The 24,765-nt window shown below is 41.1% G+C and overlaps 1 protein-coding gene across 3 annotated transcripts; it reads right to left on the reverse strand.

Moving 5' to 3' along the window:
* Positions 1-3,348: 3,348 nt before the first annotated feature.
* Positions 3,349-24,585, reverse strand: sobpb (sine oculis binding protein homolog (Drosophila) b). Of its 3 annotated transcripts, none has more exons than XM_017710714.2 (7): positions 24,298-24,585; positions 17,646-17,781; positions 16,024-16,209; positions 15,767-15,918; positions 10,766-10,867; positions 8,215-10,140; positions 3,349-3,838 (listed from the first exon to the last, which is right to left on the reverse strand). In XM_017710714.2, the coding sequence occupies exons 1-7, from the start codon at positions 24,493-24,495 to the stop codon at positions 3,824-3,826; spliced, it is 2,715 nt and encodes a 904-aa protein (XP_017566203.2). In that variant the 5' UTR covers positions 24,496-24,585; the 3' UTR covers positions 3,349-3,823. The 3 variants fall into 3 exon arrangements, with proteins under 3 accessions (XP_017566203.2, XP_017566205.2, XP_017566204.2); XM_017710716.2 differs by having other exon boundaries at positions 17,646-17,771; positions 24,298-24,354; XM_017710715.2 differs by lacking the exon at positions 24,298-24,585 and adding an exon at positions 22,596-23,432.
* Between the last annotated feature and the right edge of the window lie 180 nt (positions 24,586-24,765).

The raw sequence follows: 24,765 nt of genomic DNA on the forward strand, positions 1-24,765 counted from the left end.
CTCTTTATCAGCAGAGTTTTTTCTCTAACAGCTTGCTCTTTGACTCAGCTAATCTCTCTCCTCTTTGCTCACACATGTTACATGCCCCCCTGGATGCTTCCCAGTCTCTTCAATAAGAGTTCATAGCAAATGTACCAAATGTGCATATAGCAAATGTACAATAAATGCTGGAGAATACTTAACCTAAAACTAACATGTCAAAACAGTTCTTGAATATGCTACAGTATTATATTTAGTTGTTGAGGCTTTTGTTATTTTCTTTTAAATATACTTTTATAGTTGTACTTGTACTAAATGGCTGTTTTAAATTAAATGAAAAAGGGTTTCTGAAGTTTGCACATTACTGTATGTGTTAGAACTGGCATAAGAGATCATGTTTAGTGTATTTCAACAAAATAATCATTTTATATATTTTATATAATAATATGGGAACTGGATATGCTAAAGTAGTTTAATATTGGTACATGTTGTTTTTGTGTGTATTTACAGTGCAGCCAGTAACACTGACATAGTTTGTGTTGTTTTGACTATGTACTCCAGCAGACTGAATTTGAAATAAAACAATGAGTATGATCTATGGCAATGTCTCTTAGGTAATCCACAAGAGAGATAACAAAACTTCTGGAGCTGATTCTGAATGTTGTATTAGCATCTGAAGTCTTGTGTCTCACAATATTAAGATCAAAGTAGTGTCAGTGTGAGTTAAGCAGACATTCAGGAGGTTGAAAATTCAGAAAAAAATCAACCAGAACCTCAAAACATGAGGTCTCAAAATAAACTCCTTGGTACATTTTTCTTAAGAAACAATGCACAAGTGGACTTGTGCAACAGCAAACAATCTGTTTTATCACAGGTCGTATCATCAGATCACAGGAGTGAATGACGAAAGCTTACTCTCAACTCGGGGAAAAAAAAACCTAATAGGAAGTCGTAAAGGGGAATCCCTTCTATTTTCAAAAATTCTTCATAATTGAGTTATTTAGATATAACCAAAGTTATTCTAAATGGTTTGATGTGAAATGGTTCATTGTAAGAAACCCACCAACTTAGATTTCTTGATTGGCACTGGGTGCTGATAGGATCCAGGGGTCATGATGCAAAACTATAGTCATTTTATTTATTTATTAAAACAGTAATGCAGTAACCCTACACATGTCTTGTGAGTTTGTACATGTAATAATGACATCAGTAAAATAGTGGTAAACCTGAAAAAAATGTTTTGGGTATTATTTTACTTTTGTAAGACTTTTTAATATTTTGTAAGAATATAGACTATATTTCCAAAAGTATTTGCTTGTCTGCCTTCATACACACATGAAATTGAGTGACATCCCATTCTTAATCTATAGGTTTTAATACGATGTTGCCATACCTTTTGCAGCCAAAACAGCTTCTTCTCTTCTGGGAAGGCTTTCCACAAGGGTTAGGAGCGTGTTTATGGAAATTTTTGACCGTTCTTCCAGAAGCGCATTTGTGAGGTTCTATAGGGTTCAAGTCAGGACTCTGTGCAGCCCAGACATAATTGTTCAAAGCAGTAGTGCTAGGTTTTAATGCAGCCAAAAGTTAAATGACAGGAAGTTATTGCATGAAATGATTACAAATATGCTGCCTGTTGAGATATAGTTTTAAAACAGATTTAAGATAAGATTTTGGAAATTTAAAAATAATGCATTCATTGTGGAGAGGTACATGCAGGGTACTGAAAGGCAAAATAGTCCCTGAATAAAGTTTTATTTTTATTTGTTTTTTTCTGATTTACCACTATTGTCCACCATTATCAACATTACAAACTCAGAAGACATATCTGGGTTCACTGGTGGTTTTTAATTGTGAATGAAATTCTCTTCAATTTTAATGTGCTGGAGTAGGAGTCTAAATGATTCCTGAATCTAAATGTTATTGTCCAGTTAACTGGCTGCATTATATAGTATCTCACAAAAGTGAGTACACCCCTCACATTTCTGCAAATATTTTATTATATCTTTCATGGGATGACACCATAGGAATAAAACTTTGATATAACTTAGTCAGTGTATAGCTTGTATAGCAGTATAGATTTACTGTCCTCTGAAAATAACTCTACACACAGCCATTAATGTCTAAATAGCTGGCGACACATGTGAGGACACCTCACAGTGAACATGTCCAAATTGTGGCCATTTGTGTCACTGTCCCTCCCTGGTGTCATGTGACTCATTAGGGCTGTTAAATTTGGTGCTTTGGGTACAATTCTTTCATACTGGCCACTGGATGTTCAACATGGCACCTCATGGCAAAGAACTCTCTGAGGATGTGAGAAATAGAATTGTTGCTGTCCAGGAAGATGGCCTAGGCTATAAGAAGACTGCTAACACCCTGAAACTGAACTATAGCACAGTGGCCAAGGTCATACAGCAGTTTTCCAGGACAGGTTCCAGTAGGAACAGGCCTGGCCAGGGTTAACCAAAGAAGTTGTGTCTACAAGTTCAGCGTCAAATCCAGAGGTTGACTTAAAAAAATAGACTGTTTTTAGACTGTGGGAGGTCCACCTGTCAGCATCAACTTGGTCTGCATGGCCGTCGTCCCAGAAGGAAGCCTTTCCTGAAACTGGCGCATAAGAAAACCCCGGAAACAGTTTGCTGAACACAAGCAGTCCAAGAATATGGATTACTGTCCTGTGGTCTGAAAAGACCCAGATAAATTTGTTTGGCTCAGATGGGGTCCAGCATGTGTGGTAGCGGCCTGGTGAGGAGTACCAAGACAACTGTCTCTTGCCTACAGTTAAACATGGTGGTGGTAGCATCATAGTCTGGAGCTGCATGAGTGCTGCTAGCACTGGGGAGCAATGGTTCATTGAGGGAAATATGAATTCCAACATGTACTGTGACATTCTGAAGCAGAGCATGATCCCCTCCCTTTGGAAACTGCGCCGCATGGCGGTTTACAACTTAATAATGAACATACTTCCAAAATGACAACTGATTTACTGAAGGTAAAGGTGATGGACTTGCCAAGTATGTCTCCAGACCTAAACCCATTAAGCACCTGTGGGGCATCCTCAAGCAGAAGGAGGTGGAGTGCAAGGTGTCTAACATCTCAAGAGTGCAAGGTGTCTAACATTCCATGCCCAAGAGGGTTCAGGCAGTGCTAGATAATAATGGTGGTCACACAAAATATTGACACTTTGAGCACAATTTGGACATGTTCACTGTGAGGTGTACTCACTTGTGTTCCCAGCTATTTAGACATTAATGGCTGTGTGTGGAGTTATTTTCAGAGGACAGTAAATCTATACTGCTATACAAACTGTACACTGACTACTTTAAATTATATCCAAGTTTCATTTCTTTAGTGTTGTCCCATGAAAAGATATAATAACATATTTGCAGAAATGTGAGGGGTGTACTCACTTTTGTGAGATACTATAAATGCACACATGAGTGTCCTTTTTCTGATATACAGTGAAAATTGTGCTTGACAGGTGGTGTGTCAGATAACTCACATAAACATACATAATATATTGGCAGAAAGGAAGAGTTTGCCTTTGTAAACAAGGAGTCCAAGAGAGCTGAAGTCTGTCTAAATGGACCATACAAAGGCTGATAACATGCTGTTGTTCATATTGAGTTGTTGACAGCAAGAGTCTCCAGAGTCTCCACTGCCTAGTTCACAAGTATGCAGATATCTCACTCGAACCGGGGTTCATGTAAACACAATGATTCTGGATATGGAGTCATCAGTAGATGTTTCTTGGTAGTCTTGCTCAGTTTCAGCGCCACAGGAAACATCTTCATTTTTATCCCACTTCACCAACTCAAGACTATCTCACTGCACACAAGCATGTTCATTCCACAGACATCTGAAACACAGTGTAAAAACAAAGAGATCAGCATTCCCTTTCTTATTTATTGTTGCTGCCTTACATAAATCTTCTGCTTTGCTAGATAATATATAACTTCAGACTTCAGACCAAAAAATATTTGTACACAGTTCTTCTCTTACCACAAAATGTAGTCGTACACCTAAAACCACACTTGGGTTGCTAAGTAATCTCAGATAGGCTTGATATGTTTTCCAATGTATGACATACTTTATCTATAAAAATGTACTAAAGTGCATGCAAAATTGAAGTTTCAAGATGGTTCCTACAGTGGATTTAGCTATAGTATGTGACATATTTTTGGTGACCATACTGCTGATGGAAAAAGTGTCTGCAAAATATTGAGGATAATATAATGAATTGAACTAGAAGAAGTTAGGGACACTTATACACAGAGTGAAGATGTTTTATATGTGAACGTGAAGAACTTTTTACAGGTGTAAAGAACTTTCCTAATTCATGAATTCTTCCTAGAACCTTTACATTATGTACATTTTATGTACATTATATCTTCTTCTTCTTTCGGCTGCTCCCTTTAGGGGTCGCCACAGCGGATCATCTGCCTTCATCTTGTACATTATATACATTCTTTAAAATAATAAAAATAATAAAAAAATATTCTTCACTTTCATTTATAAAAATGGTACATTCAAACAGTGGTTCTTAAACTGGCCCTTAGGTATACATTCTTGCTCAACCCCAAGCTACATTGCATAGGGATTGAGCAAGAAGAGGATCATTTGAGAATTTCTGCTCTAAAGAGCCATCCATTTAATGCAGAGGTGCACAACTCTAGTCCTAGTTGTTCTTTTGCAAGTAATAAGCACATAGAAATGCATGTTAGATTAGTAAAAAGGTAATTTTTAAAAAAAATATCATTTTATGGTCTGAAATGTAAAATTATGCAATAACGAGATTAGTACTGTGAAAAGTTGAATATTCTGATATGGCACCATGGACAAATATGAGTTGCAGTGGATGGTATTTCCAGTATAATACTCAGAATTACTGCAGATGTTATTAAAGCATAAAGTAACAGCTTTAGATTCATATGCTCTGAGAATTCCTTTGAAGGCTAGTGTTGCAAATGCACCCGTATGCTGTGATAAAACAGAAGTTTTACATTCACACATACCTTTATATATAAAAACTCAGTCAGATACATGTACACAACTGATGAATGTAATGTATATATGCACTAACCCACCCACACACACACATACATACACTGTGTGCACAATTATTAGGCATGTGAGTATTTTGACCATATTATCATTTTTAGGCATATTTTCTAACTCCAAGCTGGATAAACTTGAATGCTTAATGGATTTAAGCATAGCAGGTGATGTGTATCTGTGTAATGAGGGAGGGTGTGGCCTAAGGAGGTCAACACCCTATATCAAGGTGTGCATAATTATTAGGCAGCTTTTTTCTTTAGGCAAAATGGGCCAAAATAGAGATTAAACTGACTCTGAAAAGTAAAAAATTACCAAAAGTCTCTCAGAGGGATGCAGAACTGTTGAAATTGCTAAGATATTGGGGTGTGATCACAGAACCATCAAACGTTTTGTTGCAAATAGTCAACAGGGTCGCGAGAAACGTGCTGAGAAAAAAAGACGCAAAATAACTGCCAAGGATTTGAGAAGAATCAAGCGTGAAGCTACCTGGAACCCATTATCTTCCAGTTAGATGTTCAGCGCTCAGAGTCATGGCCAAGGTAAGGAAGGCTGAAACCCGACCACCACTGAACAAGACACATAAGCTGAAGTGTCTAGACTGGTCCAAGAAGAATCTGAAGACAGATTTTTCAAAGGCTTTATGGACTGATTAAATGAGAGGGACTCTTGACGGACCAGATGGATGGGCCTGTGGCTGGATCAGTAACGGGACAGAGCTCCACTTCGAGTCAGACGCCAGCAAGGTGGAGGTGGGGTACTGGTATGGGCTGGTATTATTAAAGATGAGCTGGTTGGACCTTTTCGGGTTGAAGATGAGCTCAAAATCAACTCCCAAGCCTACTGCCAGTTTTTAGAAGACACTTTCTTTAAGCAGTGGTACAGGAAGAATCTGCATCTTTCAAAAAGACAAATGATTTTTATGCAGGACAATGCTCCAAGTACTCCTCTGCATGGCTCGCCAGTAAAGACGTTAAAGATGAAAAACCTATGACATGGGCCCCTTCCTCACCTGACCTGAACCCAATTGAGAACTTGTGGGCAATTCTTAAACGGGAGATTTACAGTGAAGGAAAACAGTACACCTCTCTGAACAGTGTCTGGGAGGCTGTGGTTGCTGCTGCACAAAAAGTTGATCGTCAACAGATCAAGAAACTGACAGACTCCATGAATGGAAGGCTTATCACTGTTATTGAAAAGAAGGGTGGCTGTATTGGTCACTAATTTTTTTTTTTTTTCTCAGAAATGTTCATTGGAAAGCTTTGAGTTGTTTGTTTATAATTCTCACTTGAACAGATGAAAATAAAAAAAGTGAGATGGGAAAATGTGTTTTTCATTTAGCTGCGTAATAATTCTGCACCATTATAGTTGCCCAATAAATGTGCACATATAGATATTCTCCTAAGAAAGCCAAAACTTCACTTTATTTTTCTTAAACATTCATGTTTGAGGTTTATTAAATATAAAGGCATCCTTTATTGCAAAAGGTGCATGCAACATGAATAATCAAGAAAGACACACACACACACACACACACACACACACACACACACAATTAATATATATATATATATATAATTGTAGTAACCTGAGAACTCTTGCATAGTAAAGTCTTCCAACACCAACATCTGGAGCTATAAACAGAGTCTCTCTCTCTCCCTCTCTCTCTCTCTCTCTCTCTCTCTCATGCTTGGACACAACTACACACACACATTAACAGGTAAACTTGTGTCTGGGTTTTTGTAAGGTTCTCTGGTTTCAGCCTTTTTCTATACTAATGCAACTTTAGAGCTATGAGAAGGACTGTTCAACTGTTTGGCGCCATTATGCGGGACAGCCCAGTGCGCGCGCACACACACACACACACAGTGTACTCTTACTTTGTGAGTGTGCATGTCTGTGAGAGGAAGTGAGAGACAGAGTAGGAATAAAAAGAGAAAGATTAAATCCACAGCAGCTTCATTGCGTAAACATTTGCCTCTGAAGACAAATCATGAGGACACCTCAAAGAAACTTTCTATAATGAGTTCTAGAGCACTGACTTTAGAATGGAACACAGATCCCAATCCCATTTCTTCAGCTTAATAGCAAATCAACCAGCAGGACCATCAAAATGCTCCTCTGACATCTATGTGTACCATCAGTGTAGTAATAACTGTTGCTACTATAAATATTAGGCTGACTTAACCCTTGTGTGGTGTTTGGTGGGACCTATTTTTAATGTTTATCAAAAGAAGAAATCATGCAATTTATTATTATTTCCACCCCAGATTCTTTGCTCATTTTCTGTAAAGAACATATAAAGTACCACATTTTCAATGACTTCACACTGCACATCCCCTACACATTTATACTACACATGTGGTGTTGGGGTGAACCTGTGAGGAATACAAGTGTGGAGGTGCTGTGTCCCTTCACTCTGTTCTCCTACTACATGGCCTGCTGTTACTGTGTGTATATCTGTGTGTATACATGTGTGTGTGTGTGAGTTTGGCCAACATGGACAGGTTGCTGACTGGCTACAGCGGCTAAAGGAGAACCCTACGCTGACCACTTGTGATATTTTTAACCTCATGTATTTTACATAAATTGTTATGGCTGTATTGATAAAAAAAAAAACCTATACTCAGATCTACTGAGTAACAAGAACATGAACACCACACAAGGGTACTCTTAAGAGTGATATCACTAGACTCGAGCAGAAGGCAGGATTGTACATTAGGAGTGATTTGGATTATTATATAGATCCACTTTGATTTGTATATTGAAATTTTGTAGAATGGCATTTCTTAACTAAATGATGTCTTTTGAGGAAAGCATGTGGTGTAGCATAGCAAACAGTTTGCACATTGTTGGTGACCATCAGGGTTATTATTGTTAACAATAAAAATATTTAACATAATGCAAATTCAAATTCAAATTCAATCAAAACTACAAGTGAAACTAAATTGAAACAAAACTAAAATTATACACATACTCTTCTTCAAAGCTGACAAACTAAACTGAAATCATAATTAAAATGAACTATAACAATCCTGATGGCCATTAAAGCTTCCATTAACTGTTAGTTTCCTTTGTCCAATAGCTTAGGGTTGTCCAGGCTGGAGTCCAGCAGAGTTTTGTGATTTCTTTGCTTTACCACACTAACAAAACATGGCAATTAGAGAGATTCCTTCTTACCTGGGCTTCACTTTTCTGGTCTCTGATGCTTAAGCATCTCCTCTTCAAAGTTGGTTCTGTATCCTGATGCATGTTGCTTTGTTCAATGTTTTGTGGAACTGCTCGTGAACTCCTGTTCCAAGTGTGCACAATTGTGTGAGAAAGTGTATGTGCTGCTGTTAGTGTGATTGTGTGTACACTCTTCTCTCGTAATTTTGGTGGGATGCATCGTGCATAAGTGTGCTCTTCGTCAGTCCCAAGAGTGTCGCCTTCAGTGGGCTCTGACCTGCTATCCTCTGTTTGGCAGTCTGTTTGCTCCTCTGGGCAGGAGCACTTTAAGTTAGGGTCTTGGCCTCCTGAGAAGTTCTCTTTCACAATCTCTCTTTCACAATTTTTTCTTTCTGGCTCAGGGTTAGGAGGGGCTTGAATTTGCCCAGAGTTTGTTCTGTTTTCAGAGGGCGTGTCAGGCCTGTCAGTCGTCACCGATGTGGCCTGAAGGGTGGGCAAGCTGGCAGATGTGTATGAGGAGGGAACCGAGACTGGTGTGACAACTGTATTGCTCAGTAACACGGAGACTGTAGGAGTGACTACAGAGGCCATATTGTTGCTACAAGGATTGAGTGCTTTTCGTAGAACAAATGAAGTAGTTAGAGTTTGTGTTGGCAAAGATACATGCGCAAGGGACGAACTACGCACTTTGGTTAATGCTAAGGTGCCTGTGCTAAGATTAGGTGATTTTTGCTCAATTGAATCATCTCTCCTCTCAAGGGCACTCCAGCCAGGCCCTTCTTCAGCCTCTCTCTGCACAAGCTCAACCTGGGCTCCTCCAGGTTCCTGTTTCAGTGGGTGTCTATGGACCACTCTTTGGATCACCTGCCGCTTCCTACCTTCGTCCCTGTCCTCTGCAACATGAACTCCTGATAAAGGAGGAGAGGCAGATGGGCTATGCAAAGTTAAAGATGAAAAAGGGAAGGTACAAGACTCTGGAGGAGATGGAGACTCTTCAGTTTTTATTCTGTGGTCAACAAAACTGTGGTGGGTGATCTCGGTATGCTCAGGCACCTTCTCTTTTGCTAAATCTCCAGAAATGATCAACGTGGTTTCTGGCCCTCTTTTCTCTTTCTCATCACAGTTCTGAATGACACTTGCATGACCTGAAACACCCGAGTTAAGAAGTATAGGTATGGGTATAGGCACAGGCACAGGGAGTGGAACGATAATTGGGTATGGCACCAGAACAGTAGGTTGAGTACATGGGAGGCTCAGAGATGGAACAAGTGGAGGAACAGGGTGAGGGTACATGGGTGCAAAGGGCAGGACTGACCCTGTATATTGGTGCAAGAGGTGTGGTGGGGGAAGTGAACGAATAGGGGGTGCTTGTAATTGTGGAGATGGATCTAGGGGTCTCTGGTTTGGGCTGCTCTCCACAATGGGGTTGTGGAGACCTTGGGCACGGAGAGACGGCCGAAAGAAAGAGGGGGAGTTTTGAAGCACCCGTGGTTGATCTACAGCAAGGCAAGGAGCAGACTGTTCATTATGGAGCTGTGAAGAACCCAATATCTCCTGCTCTTTCTGATGCTGAGCTGGGACAGATGCTTTCATCAAGGTAGACAATGAGGATGTTAACACAGATGCTGCTGAAGACATCACCGGTGTAGGTGCTTCTTTAGGTGATGAAGCTTTTCTTTCTCCTTCCAGGGAAGGGTTGTCCCAGGACTCTGGCGTGAGAAGAGTTTGACTCTCTCCAGTGGCTGGTTGGCTCTCCTTGTCTAGGTGGCTGGGACTGGAGTCAGCACTGGTGGTGGTGAGAGCAGCCCGGGCTTCCCGGTAGAATATGTCCATCTTGTACTGGTTTAGGCACTTGGTGCTGCAGAACTGAAGCCTTTCTTCACCTGCACCAAAGTCCAGATACTTAGTGTGACGCACATGCTTGCACCAGTCACATACCTGGAAGGTACAGGACAGAAGCCAAAACACTTTTATAGCCCTTCATTGAACAAATGAGTGTTTGTGTGACATGAAACAAACAGGCAAATATAGATGTGAAATTTCCATCCTGAAATAACTACTACCGGGCTGCCCCATGATCAGTAGCCTCGGGTGCAAATGTTGCAATTGTGCTATCTGATGCCATGGAAAGTTGTCTCACAGCTTCTACTTAAACAACCTTTAAACCCATGGCTTATAATTCTGATATCACAAGAGGAATTATGCCAAATGTTTGACCTAATTAAATTGTTAAGATGTAAACAAAGTCATTCAGAGTGGTTTGATGTACAATGTGCCATTCTAGGGAAAGATATAAAATATTTTTTAGAGAACAAATTTTTTATACAATGCTCCATTTCACTTCAAACTATTTTGAATGACTTTGTTGACACTTCAGTGACTGACTTGAAAAATTTAGAAAAATCTCTGGAACTCCTTTTGAAGACTTTTTGTTCATAATGTAAAGAATAACTAGGTGTATATATAACATATACGTATATTTAATAATGTTAAACTTATATGAATACTATGTAAGTGGGGTACATTTTTGATCAAGGAGACTTTGTAACTTGAGAGCTCTTACTCGTGTGTTGCTGCTCATCTTAAGCATAAGCCGAGGAGGGGTTTCTGCTGTTTGTCCAGGAGATGGAGGAGACTGGTCACTGTGGTGATCTTCATCTCGCGCCTGAAAATAGTAACTTTTTAATTGCACCTAAAATATAGTACACTGTAAAAAATTATTCAATGTTTTAAAAAAGTAACCTGGCTGTATTAAAATTTTGAATTTTGAAGAAACTTTAAATGGTAAGTAAACAGAACGTAAAACAGATTATTATGCTGCATTGAAAGTGAGTGGGTATGCAGTGCTTGGTTTTCAATGTTCTTACTGAAAACAAGCTCTTGGGGTGTTTGCGTGTACAGTGACTACCCAGTGTGTGTATGTATAGTGACTGCTCCAGATTGTGGTAAGCTGATCCTGTGCTGGCTGTACCCAATGCTCTTGCTGTCTCGCTGGTGTGTAGAGTCTGAAACCTGATGCTGCTCCAGTAAAGTATGTGCTGCAAGAGGACACCCGTCTCTCCATGGCAGCCCACAGTGCTTCCTCTCAAACAGACTGCTACTTGTCTGTGTAGCCCCCTGTTTCTCTCTCTCTCTCTCTCTCTCTCTCTCTCTCTCTCTTTTCTCTCTTTCTCTTCAGGCTGGGTATTCCTTTTCTACCCCCCCCCCATTCTTTATTGTGGGAACAAGGTTTATAGCATGAACAGAAAAGTGCTTTTCCATTTCCATTGACTGCCTCAAAAATAGTGGCCGATGTACTTGTGAGAGGGTAATATTTATAGTAGTGTAGTAGTGTGTACTTCGAAATCAATGTATGGGTAACAAATTACAACTACTTTTACACGTTGCAAAATAATATAATGCGTTAGAGTACAACCCCAATGAAGTTGGGACGTAACATAAATAAAAACACAATGATTTGCAAATCCTTTTCAAACTATAATCAATTGAATACACTACAAAGACAAGATAATTAATATTCAAACATTCAAATATTCACTCATTTTGAATTTGATGCCTGCAACATGTTCCAAAGAAGTTGGGACAGGGGCAACAAAAGACTGGGAAAGTTGAGAAATGATCAAAAAACATTTGGAACATTCCACAGATGAACAGGTTAATTGGAAACAGGTGAGTGTCATGATTGGGTATAAAGGGAGCATCCCTGAAAGGCTCAGTTGTTCACAAGCAAGAATGGGGTGAGGTTCACCACTTTGTGAACAACTGCGTGAGCAAATAGTCCAACAGTTTAAGAACAACGTTTCTCAATGTGCAATTGCAAGGAATTTAGGGATTTCATCATCTACAGTCCATAATATCATTAAAAGATTCAGAGAATCTGGAGAAATCTTTGCAAGTATGCGGCAAGGCAGAAAACCAACACTGAATGCCCGTGACCTTCGATCCCTCAGACGGCATTGCATTAAAAACCGATGTCATTCTGTAATGGATATTACCACATGGGCTCAGGAACACTTCTGAAAACCATTGTCAGTGAACACAGTTTGTCAGCCATATATCATATATAAAGCCATATATCAACAACACCCAGAAACACTGCCGGCTACTCTGGGCCTGAGCTCATCTGAGATGGACTGAAGCAAAGTGGAAAAGTGTCCTGTGGTCTGACGAGTCCACATTTCAAATTGTTTTTGGAAATCATGGACATTGTGTCCTCCGGGCCAAAGAGGAAAAGGACTGTCTGGATTGTTATCAGTGCAAAGTTCAAAAGCCAGCATCTCTAATGGTGTGGTGGTGTGTTGGTGCCCAAGGCAGGGGTAACTTGCACATCTGTGAAGGCATCATTAATGCTGAAAGGTATATACAGGTTTTGGAGCAACATATGCTGCCATTCAAGCAACGTCTTTTTCAGGGACGTCCCTGCTTATTTCAGCAAGACAATGCCAAGCCACATTCTGCACATGTTACAACAGCGTGGTTTCGTAGTAAAAGAGTGCGGGTGCTAGACTGGCCTGCCTGCATTCCATTGAAAATGTGTGGCACATTATGAAGCGCAAAATCCGACAATGGAGACCCCGGACTCTTGAGCAGCTGAAGTTGCACATCAAGCAAGAATGGGAAAGAATTCCACCTACAAGCTTCAACAATTAGTGTCCTCAGTTCCCAAACACTTTTTGAGTGTTGTTAAAAGGAAAGGTGATGTAACACAGTGGTAAACATGCCCCTGTCCCAACTTCTTAGGAACGTGTTATAGGCATCAAATTCAAAATGAGTGAATATTTGCAAAAAACAACAAAGTTTATCCGTTTGACCATTAAATATCTTGTCTTTGTAGTGTATTCAATTGAATATAGGTTGAAAAGGATTTGCAAATCATCGTATTCAGTTTTTATTTGTTTTACACAACATCCCAACTTCATTGGAATTGGGGTTGTACAAATTCAAGTAATCACATGACAGTTACTGACAAGAATTTTGCTACTTGTGTTTCTAATGTGCCTTTGAAAGAACAACATTAATTACATCTGATGCATTTTTAAAAAGCATGTGCCACCGACGTCACCTGGAGAAGAGACTGTCTCAACCTCAGCTAAAGAGGTCAGACTTGATTTTTTTCAGGAACAGCTCTGTAAAATTTTTTTGAAGCATCTCTTTATGAACTGGTGCAGTAGAAAAACACCCGTTAGCCAGTGTCACTCCTTTTAAATATGTAGGTCCATTGGAAGGCTGCTATGATACACTATATTTCCAAAAGTATTCACTCAGTCAAACAAATCATTGAATTCAGGTGTTCTAATCATTTCTGTGGCCACAGTTGTATAAAACCAAGAATGTAGGCATGCAGACTGCTTCTACAAACATTTATGAAAGAATGGGTGAGCTCTCAGGAGCTCAGTGATTTCTAGCGTGGTACCGTGATCGCACGCCACCTGTGAAACAAGTCCAGTCGTGAAATTTCCTCGCTGCTAAATATTCCACAGTCAACTGTCAGTGGTATTATAACAAAGTGGAAGTGATTGGGAATGACAAAAACTCAACCATGTAGTAGTAGGCCATGTAAAATGACAGAGGGTCAGCAGATGCTGAGGGGCATAGTGCGCAGAGGTCGCCAACTTTCTGCAGAATCAATCGCTACAGACCTCCAAACTTCATGTGGCCTTCAGATCAGCTAAAGAACAGTGTAGAGAGCTTCATGGAATGGGTTTCCATGGCTGAGCAGCTGCCTCCAAGCCTTACATCACCAAGCGCAATGCAAATTGTCGAATGCATTGGTGTAATGCGCCGCCACTGGACTCTAGAGCAGTGGAGACATGATCTCTGGAGTGGCAAATCACACTTCTCTGTCTGGCAATCTGATGTCTGGATTTGGCAGTTGCCAGGAGAACGGTATTTGTCTGACTGCATTGTGCCATGTGTAAAGTTTGGTGGAGGGGTAATTATGGTGTGGGGGTGTTTTTCAGGAGTTGGGAGTTAATGCTTCAGCAGACCAAGAGATGTCGGACAATTTCGTGCTCCCAACGTTAGTGGAACAGTTTGGGGACGGCCCCTTCCTGTTCCCTTCCAACATGGCTGCCCACCAGTGCACAAAGCAAGGTCCATAAAGACATGGATGAGCGAGTTTGGTGTAGAAGAACTTGATTGGCCTGCACAGAGTCCTGACCTCAACCCGATAGAACACCTTTGGTGTATTAGCGCTTTGGTGTATTGATGAATTAGCGCAGAGACTGTGAGCCAGGCCTTCTCGTCCAACATCAATGTCTTACCTCACAAATGTGCTTCTGGAAGAACGGTCAGAAATTCCCATAAACACACTCCTAAACCTTGTGGAAAGCCTTCTGTTATAGCTGCAAAGGGTGGGCTGACATTATATTAAACCCTATGGATTAAGAATGGGATATCACTCAAGTTCATATGCATGTGAAGGCAGACGAGCGAATACTTTTGGAAATATAGTGTATGTTTACTTCTTGATATCCAGGAAAAGAACAAACTCCAAAACCCAGTAACACTACCTCTTAATACTTCAGCGTAAATGGGCAGACAGGTGAACCTGTGAACCATGTAAATGTGTTCATTGCTGTGACATCACACCCATGAATTTTGTTTCAGATGAAAGAGTCTGAGATGTGTTCATGCTGAACCAGAAGCTGTATATAATTAACAGTGGTGGACGAAGTACACAAATCATGTACTTGAGTTAAAGTACAGATACCCAAGGTAAAATATTACTCCAGTAAAAGTAGAAGTCCTTACTCTAGACCTCAACTTGAGTAAAAGTACAAAAATATTTGGCTTCAAATGTACTTAAGTAAAAGTACTAAAAGATTAATTATGGCTCTAATGTCCTGTTCTCATTTTTGCAACAAGAACTCATTTTAGGTGAAAATACTCCAGTGTCTCTCTGGTGGTAAACAAGTCTTTTAATAGAATGTCATTAATTAGTGATGCTGACGTCTATTAAAATTATCATAAGCACAAAACACTGAAGGTAAACAGTTTATCAGGTAGAACCAAGTGGCTCTGAAATCACATTTTACACCCAAGCAAAGTTTCAGTTTCAGATTACTTTGTAAATGTTACAAGTTGAATAAAAACTTGCTGTAAACACAGGTTTATAAATAAGCTTTCCTTTATTATATTGATCTGTAGGTCTCTGTTCATAAACAAAAAACTAACCGAAACAAATTTACTATAAAATGAAAGTGTTTGTATGAATTCAGAAAAAAAGAAACATATTTCTATATTGTGGTCTATTTACAGGTTAGGTTAGTTCCATCACTGGTGCTCTTGCTTTGCACTTCTGTTTTGACATGTTACGTTTTTATACACACAAAAACCAAAAGGAACGACAGATTTCTCAAAATGTAGTGGAGTAAAAAGTAAGATATTTGACTTTGAAATGTAGTGGAGTGAAAGTAAAGTCGCCCAAAATGGAAAAACTTGAGTAAAGTACAGATACAGAAAAAAAACTACTTAAGTACAGAAACTAATTGCATTTACTTAGTTACTGTCCACCACTGATAATTAAGAGCCCCTGTTGACGGAATAGAGAACCGACAAAAACCTTGTTGCGTTTGAAGTAGGCTCGGCGACACATGGCAAAACACTTTTCACTGCAGAAGCTCTTCAGCTCAGAGCCCATGATCAGAGAGTAGCGCTTCAGTCCCTCCTTCTGACACCACACACATACTATTTGAATATTCTGCTGCTCTTCCACTGAAAGAGAGAGACCGAGAGAATATGGATTACAAATTTGTTAATGTGAGACACTATGTACTCCAGTGAGGTGGTCTTTGAGTGTATGTGGCTGCAGAAACACACCTGTGGATGGCTTGATGAGTGGCACTACCACATGTGTGCTGTGCAAGTCCTTTGTGTGAGGGGAGGATGAAAATGATGAAGGAGAGAGAGGAAAGCAGGTGGATTCTCTCAATCCATTTTTAGCAGACATAGTCAAAGAGGACGAACCTTTACTCTCCACTGCACTAGGCTTCGGATCGGAATTCTCTGGAGCAGAAAATTAACAACAATATCACAAAACAGAAAAGAAGCCAACACTAATGTAGAAACAGTGAAAAAATGTTACTGAAACATGCTTTTTTGTGTGATGTGGTACAATTCAGATAGATAACTAACCCTAAGAAGCTGCAGCTGTGTTTGGTGATCTGTGCTTGATATTAATTGCCTCTAACTCATAGTTCAGTGAAACAAACAAAAAACTTCTGTTGGATATGTTTATTCAAATGCAAATTTCAATAAATATTGTTGTTGTACATATAAAAACAAAAAATTGTGGATGAAAATGTAAGTTTAGACAAGAGCAAACAATAAAAAGCCTTACCCTACAGTTGACATTTTCTCTAATAATATAATCAACTGGCACAGTTTTTTCTTGACAGGCTCATCCATTTAATTCTTTACCACAGAGTAGATTGTAGAGTGTAGAGTTTTTGTTTTATTTACATGTTCCCTGGTATTCTTTTCCAGATTTAACATCTACATTATAATCTTCCTAAGTAGTGTTCAAAATATGTTTAGCGCTGTGTAAAAGTTAGAGACCATCTGTCTGCAGGAATATTCTTCCACACCTCTAAAGAAGAATTTGATGGCACTCTCAGCTTCTCACAACAACCAGTCCATTGTTCTGAGAATACCAGCAGCCACTTTGTTTTATTTGATTTTTGTTTTTTGTCTGTCCTTTTTTGTCTTTCAGCTGACCTTCATAATGTTGAAAGGATGATGGATATCAAAAAATTCCTGCAGTCTTAGCTGTGCTTTAGAATGGAGTTTCCCAAAGGGTAGTTGGCAAACAATTTATATTAAAACTTCACAATGAGAAACAATCACCTACAGCTGAGATTTGTTAGCCCCACTGTCCAATAGCCTCTTTCCATGAATGACTTATCCAAGGTCTGTCCCGGACATATCATGACCAAAACCCAAAGATGGAGGATGGTTTATCTTGCTTTTAGATATCAACTCAATTTCCCTGCAATGAGACACTTTGCTTAAGGAGCCGGCAAGTGTCTTTGGTCAGCTAGCACATGTTTTGTCTGAAGTTTGCTTCTTTATTTTTGCACCAGGAGCTATGAGGCTAGTGAAGCAACAAAATTACGGCTACATTGTTTAAACTGCATGACTAAATATCACCATATACTTACCTATAACTGCCTCTAACTGATCATATCTTGGAGTCTTGACCCTATTTTGGGCAAGGGGAAAACTGATTTTTTGCCAACCTGTTGCCATATTTTTGACTACTTTTGATCTGTACAGGTTTGCCTTCTTTCATTTTCTTTTATAAGCCAAGCTTTATTTATATAGTTTTTTTTTGTTAAAAAACATCATACATCCACAAAAGCTACTATAATGGGCTTTTTATTTTGCTAGAATTTGCACCTGTATTTGGGTGTGGGTGTAAGTGCCTCTCTGTGAACTCTGACCTTTAAGCACAGACACATGATGGCGTCTTGCTCTGCTGGAGAAATTCCTGGATTCAGAGGCTTCTGCATCCTGTAGGTTCACTTTGTCATAACCGTACCAGCCAAGCAATTCATTCATCGTGCTCTCTGCAAAGCTCTGACAAACACACACACACACACACACACACACACACATACACACACACACCTCAGAAAACTGAAAGGATTTCTCAAACATAAGGGTAATGATAGCTTTAAAGAGACCACTTATGGATCATGAACTCACAAATATACAAAGCTGATGCAAATGTGCAGTAGTCTCAGAGAAACTGCTGCATCTTTCAGCTAGATAAAAATCTTAAACACACCAGCTGCCTTTTGAAAGCTTTTAGAATGTTATATTTAACATAAATGCTACTTGATTTGACATGTTGTTACCCAATACAATAAATTTAATACATGTATGGCACAAATGTCCAAGTACGTTTTGGAACCACTGTAAATGACCTCTGTTCTAATTGGCTGTCTTCTATTGTGGTTCAATGTGCAATGTGTACTAAAACACTCCTTACAACTTAAATATTAATGGGCTGGGCTAAACTTCTGCAGGCTAAATAGGTGTGTGTGTTGGCTTTTGTGACATCACAAAAATGGTAAATCTAATTCGCCTATTTTTACAGATTAGTTCATGTATAACGGACCATACAGCGTTTACGAACTACATCCAATTCTTTTATTTATAAGAAAAACACAAAACTGCTATAGAAGCTGTAGTTATGAGAGTTAAAAAGACATGCAAAAAAAATTAGAAAAAAAAATCCCCACTGCTCCTAAGTTAGCAAAGAGGAATACTTTATATTACAACTGCATCTCCAAAAAAGTTGGGATGTTGTGCAAAATGTAAATAAAAACAAAATGCAATGATGGGGAAGTAATTTAAACCTTATTTTTTATTGAATATAGTACAAAGTCAACATATCAAATGTTAACATTGAGAAAGTTTATTATTTAAAAAACATTTGCTCATTTTGAATTTGAAGCCAACAATACATTCCAAAAAAGTTGGGACAGCAGCAACAAAAGGCTGGTTAAGTTGTGTAATGCTAAAAAACACCTCGTGGTTGATTGGCAACAGGTCAGTAACATGGCTATATGAGTATAAACAGCATCCCAGAGAGACTGATTCTTTCAGAAGTAAAGATGGGGAGGGGTTCACCACTCTGTGAAAGACTGCACAAGCAAATAGTGCAACAATGGAAATCATGGACACTGTGTCTTCTGGACTAAGTACCACTCAACTTGTTACCAGTGCACAGTTCAAAAGCCAGTATTCATGATGGGATTGGGGTCCATTAGTGCATGCACACAACATGGGTGACATGCACATCTGTGATGGCACCATTAATGCTTAACGATATATACATGTTTTGGCCACATATGCTGCCTCCCAGCCAATGTCTTTTTCAGGGAAGGCCTTGCTTATTTCAGCAAGACGATGCCAAACTACATTCTCTATTACAACAACATTGCTCCATATTAAGAGTCTGGGAGCTAAACTGACCTGTCTGCAGTCCAGACCTGTCACCACTGAAAACATCTGGGGCATTTGGAAAAAAAAAAAGACAAAAATATGACCCTGAACTGTTGAGCAGCTGAAATCCTATGTTAAGCAAGAAGAGGGAAAACATTTTGCTTTCAAAACTACAGCAGTTGGTCTCCTCAGTTCCCAAACACTTACATAGTATTGTTAAAAGAAGAGATGATGAAACACAGTAATAAACATGCCCACATCCCAACTTTTTTTGATATGCTGTGTTTGTTCTATTTTCAATGAAATATAGAGTTTAAATGATTTGCACATCATTGTATTTTGTTATTATTTACATTTTGCACAGCGGGGGTTATAAATATGGGCCATGTTCCGCTCCTCCATTGTTGAAGCGGCTGACTGTAGCTGTGGTCGCAAGGTAGTTGGTGCCTGTCGGGGCGGTAATCCTCGAACCCGGTGGTGGACACCCCAGGTGAGAGATGCCGTCAAGCTGAAGAAGGAGTCCTACCAGACATGGTTGGCTTGTAGGACACCAGAGGCAGCTGGCAGGTATCGACAGGCCAAGCGATCTGCGGCTTCAGTCGTTGCCAAGGCAAAAACCCGGGTGTGGGAAAAGTTCGGTGAGGCCTTGGAAAGTGACTTTAAGTCGGCTCCGAAAAGATTCTGGCAAACCATCAGGCAACTCAGAAGGGGAAAGCAGTGTGCACTGTATATAGTGGAGATGGTGTGCTGCTGACTTCGACTGAAGGCATCATTGGGCGGTGGAAGGAATACTTTGAGGACCTTCTCAATCCCACCAACACATTCTCCAGTGAGGAGGCAGAGTCTGGGGACACAGGAATAGGCTTGTCCATTACTGAGGCCGAAATCGCTAAGGTAGTTAAAAAGCTCCTTGGCCGCAGGGCTCCAGGGGTGGATGAGATCCGTCCCGAGTTCCTCAAGGCTCTGGATGTTGTGGGGCTGTCTCGGCTGACACGCCTTTTCAACATTGCGTGGACATCGGGGGTGGTGCCACTGGATTGGCAGACTGGGGTGGTGGTGCCTCTTTTTAAAAAGGGGGACCGGAGGGTGTGTTCCAACTACAGGGGAATCACACTCCTCAGCCTCCCTGGTAAGGTCTATGCAGGGGTACTGGAGAGTCCGGCTCATAGTAAAACCTCGGATTCAGGAGGAGCAGTGCGGGTTCCGCCCTGGTCGTGGAACACTGGACCAACTCTTTACCCTCTCCATTCTGGAGGGTTCATGGGAGTTTGCCCAACCAGTCCACATGTGCTTTGTGGATTTGGAGAAGGCATTCGACTGTGTTTCCCAGGGTATTCTGTGGGAGGTGCTTGGGGAGTACGGGGTACATGGCTCTTTGCTATGAGCCATTCAGGCCCTGTACAAACAAAGCAGGAGTTTGGTTCGCATGGCCGGCAGTAAGTCAGACTTGTTCCCAGTGAGAGTTGGACTCCGTCAGGGCTGCCCTTCGTCACCGATTCTATTCATAATTTTTATGGATAGAATTTCTAGGCGCAGTCAGGGGATGGAGGGTGTCCGGTTTGGTGACCTCAGGGTCACATCGCTGCTGTTTGCAGATGATGTGGTCCTATTGGGGACATCAGGCCGTGAACTTCAGCTTTCACTGGATCGGTTTGGAGCCGAGTGTGAAGCGGCCGGGATGAGGATCAGTACCTCCAAATCCGAGGCCATGGTTCTCACGCGGGAAAGGGTGGAGAGGCAAGGCTCTCGATTTACTGGTCGATCTACGTTCCCACCCTCACCTATGGTCATGAGCTTTGGGTAATGACCGAAAGAACGAGATCACGAATACAAGCGGCCGAAATGAGTTTCCTCCACAGGGTGGCTGGACTCTCCCTTAGAGATAGGGTGAGAACTTTGGTCATCCGGGAGGGACTCAAAGTAGAGCCGCTGCTTCTCCACGTCGAGAGGAGCCAGTTGAGGTGGTTTGGGCATCTTGTTAGGATGCCTCCTGGACGCCTCCCTTGGCAGGTGTCACAGGCAAGTCCACCGGGGAGGAGACCCCGGGGAAGACCCAGGACACGCTGGCGTGACTATATCGCCCAGCTGGCCTGGGAGCGCCTCGGAATCCCTCCCAGGGAGCTAGTGGAAGTGGCTGGGGAAAGGGAGGTCTGGGCCTCATTGCTCAGGATGCTGCCCCCGCGACCCGAACCCCGGAGAAACGGAAGATGATGGATGGATGGATGGATGGGGTTATAAATACTAACATACAATTTGGCTTAAAGGCAGAGAGACCTCTTTGCTCTCTCTGTCTGTCACAGTTTAGAGAGGTAATCTGATTCATGCTTAGCTGAAATCAGAGGAGGATACAGAACACCACAGCTGGGCTTTAGGCTTCCCAGAAATCCCCCACCTCTTTAGCCCTCACTTCTACAGTCCTCCAGTTCCCCCTTTCCTCGTCATCTTCTCAACTTTCCCCTCTCAAGTATCTGATTCCATCCGCTCTTCCCTCTTCCTCTCTTTTCACTCCTCTGGTTGCTTTTTAAGCTATCTCTTCACTCACTCTTCTCCCCACCAGTTCTACAACCAAAACAAACAGTCGTGGTGACACTCTCTCTCGCTCTCTTGCCCTCTCTCTATTACTCTGTTACCTGACTCTTCAGCTCGTTCTCTTATTTCACTCCTTCTTGTGAAAACAAATCTTTTTGAGAACGGAGAGATTCTCTGAGAAGGGCATGTTCTTTACCTCTACTACCCAGGCCTGCCCAGTTAAAAGCCATGCGAAAGTATATATGTTTAGGTTATAGGTAGGTGCTGGCCAGGACAGGAGGCTTCTGTGTCTGATTCTCACACCTTTTCTTTGTCTTCTTAAAGGGACTCTTCAGCCAAAATGAAAATTTTAACCATTCCAATATTTCTTGCAAATATGCGTATTCTTGCATCCTACAGTGGTGCCACAACGGTCCCAAGGATGAGATTTTTTGTTGAAAGTTTAGGAAAACTCACTTTTGGTGATGTATCTTGAAAGGGTGGCACATATGAAAAACTACTGCTTTGATGTAGATACTTGAGGGTGGAACATTTGTATTTGTTGCCCTGCTATATGGCTAATGTCGAAGGAAGTACCTCTGCTAGGAGCCATTTATCAAGCTTGCATTTATTAGCAACTATGACTACACTGTCAGTCAGGATTTCTTCACTGAAGTGGGGGCATTCTCAAAGGTTGTATGACATATTTAAGTAATGCATAAATATTGATGAATGAAAACACAAAAAGGATACACTAATTGTGAACTCTCTCAAACTGAAGGACTCTTATTGGTATAGTGTAGGGTGCTTACTCAGGTGGGGGATTGAACCCTAGTCTACAGTGTAGAAGGCAGAGGTGTTAACCACTACACTACACCAACCACCGAAATGTTTACAAACATGTTTTTTTTTTGGCACAAACATTTACTCACAAAATTCAATTGTCCAAAGGCTTCTGTTGTTTTTTCACTGTTCCTTAGGCTTATACACATCTCCTTGGGTTCATAAAACATTTTCATAGTGTTTTGAATCTGTATTCCTTACATGGCTATAGATAAACTGAGTGCACTGTGTGTGTTCTCATTCTGATTGCGGTAAAGATTGATTTCATGAAAGATTGCATCAGTTTCCATCTCCCTGAAGATTACGCCAAACCCACACATATTGTTTTACTGTTTTCTCATTAGTGGGAGATTTTTTCCTTTCTTCACTGTAGTTACCACAATGTTGTTCTTGTTTCAGACAAACATCTGCTCAGTGTGGGAGTCAGCCCTATCCCAAATCACAGCAAGCACCACAGCCAAAGGCAACAAAACACACGGTGACCCCCACTCGAGCTCTGGCCGCACTTACATCAGGACCATCTATGGTTTCACGTGTTTGGATTAAAATTAGTTAAATTGTAATCCTACACCCTCTAGCTCCATGGATATCATATGCTGCAATCCGAAATGTCTCACACAAAGAAACCTGCGCCAGTTTCCTCCCACACAGACATGGACACCCTTCAAAACACTTTGATGCAGAGGTTGTTCTGTAAACCGAGCAGGGACACAGTGGTGCTGTATGTCAGAATTAGCTACCATGGGCAGACACTCAAACCTCTAAAACGACATAATATTGTGCATAAGGACAGTTGGGAAAGAAAGATAAAACCTAGTGATGGGTGTAAATTGCAATGTCAGAGGTTTTTACCAATACAGATTCCATTTGGTCTAGACAAAGGCTCAGTCTGGGAAACCGGCCCATGTAACTTAAACTTTAAGACTCCAAAATGACACAATAATACATGTAAAGCTCAAAATTAAAGACCCCCTCCCCCAAAATAACACTACATGTAGGGTAACTTTTCCAGACAGGGATTAAGCCTCGTCCTGGACTACACAGCACTCTGAAAGGAGATTCTTCACTGAAAGGAAAATGCAGACCAGGCTTAATCTCTGTCAGGGAAACGGACTGTTCAAGCTCAAGTTTGAACAAACCCAAAATAACACAGTAGCCCATATAGAGCTAAACCGTTCAGATCTCAAAATAACACAACAGTACACATAAGGCTCACACTTAAAGACACCTAAAATAATACAAGGCTCAATACAAAGCTTAAACTTTAAGATCCCCAAATTACACAATACAACATTTAGCTCAAACTCACAGAGCACAAAATGACACAGTATTACAGGTTAATCTTGTAAGTCGCTCTGAATACGAGCATCAGCTAAATGCCGTAAATGTAAATGTAAATCTTAAACTTTAAGACCACCCAAATGGCACAATAGTACATGTGTAGCCCTCAAATGACACAACCACGCATGTAAAGCCCGAACACTGACTGGCAAAAGTGGTACATGAAAAAGAGCCTGCATTACATATTCGCGTACAATTCAGCCCCATAACGCCTTTCGCGCAGCATGGTCAAAAACGTGACTCTGCGCAGAATCCGCACATCTGGAACAGCTGGCTCGACGCTTCCAGAGGGACAGTGTTCCCAACACTCAGAATGATCAAACTTAACTAAGCACGTAATCGTAAATCAGGTTCACGTTAAAATCATCGAACAACACATCGAAACTGCCGCGTCACGGTTTAGAGTAGCAGAAACCTCCGGCCACCGACTACAAGCACGCTCGACCGTACCTTCATCTCTTGGCTGACCTCTCTTTTGACGGGATGAGCCGGCTTCCTGCTGCGCTTGTTTTCCGGTGGCCTCCCTTTTTCCATCTTTGGCATCGTTTGCTGCTCAACAGTGCGAGCACCACCGCGCAGAAAGCGAGGAATACCGTTCAGAGTAGACAGGGAAGCGAAAGCGGTCTCGCTCTGACCGCTAAAGTGCATGTAGTGGTCCGAATAGGCGCGCTAAAACAATGCGCGAGGGAGCACAGGGGGAGGAGCTCGAGCTGGAACCAGACACCTAGAGCCCACCTCTCGCGCTCCCGCACTGAGCGAGGTGGCCGAAGTGAGTTATCAGCTTGAGCAGAGAGACCACCGTGGACACCATCAGTACGTACACAACACCAACAGCTGAAGTTGACCAGCTGCCTGTGTCATAACAGAGGGTACAGTTAACTGCATTTAGTGCAGTGTTGTATGTGAAATATTAAATAA

Source organism: Pygocentrus nattereri, chromosome 1 (assembly GCF_015220715.1).
Source record: "Pygocentrus nattereri isolate fPygNat1 chromosome 1, fPygNat1.pri, whole genome shotgun sequence".
Lineage (NCBI taxonomy): Eukaryota > Metazoa > Chordata > Actinopteri > Characiformes > Serrasalmidae > Pygocentrus > Pygocentrus nattereri.

Excerpts from the sequence above, each read along its gene's own strand:
- sobpb (XM_017710714.2), bottom strand. The coding sequence starts at position 24,495 with ATGCACTTTAGCGGTCAGAGCGAGACCGCTTTCGCTTCCCTGTCTACT. Across the intron at positions 15,919-16,023 it reads ACTCATCAAGCCATCCACAG|TGGAAGAGCAGCAGAATATT; the intron begins GTGTGTTTCTGC and ends TCTCTCTTTCAG. Across the intron at positions 10,141-10,765 it reads AGATGAGCAGCAACACACGA|GTATGTGACTGGTGCAAGCA; the intron begins GTAAGAGCTCTC and ends TGTACCTTCCAG.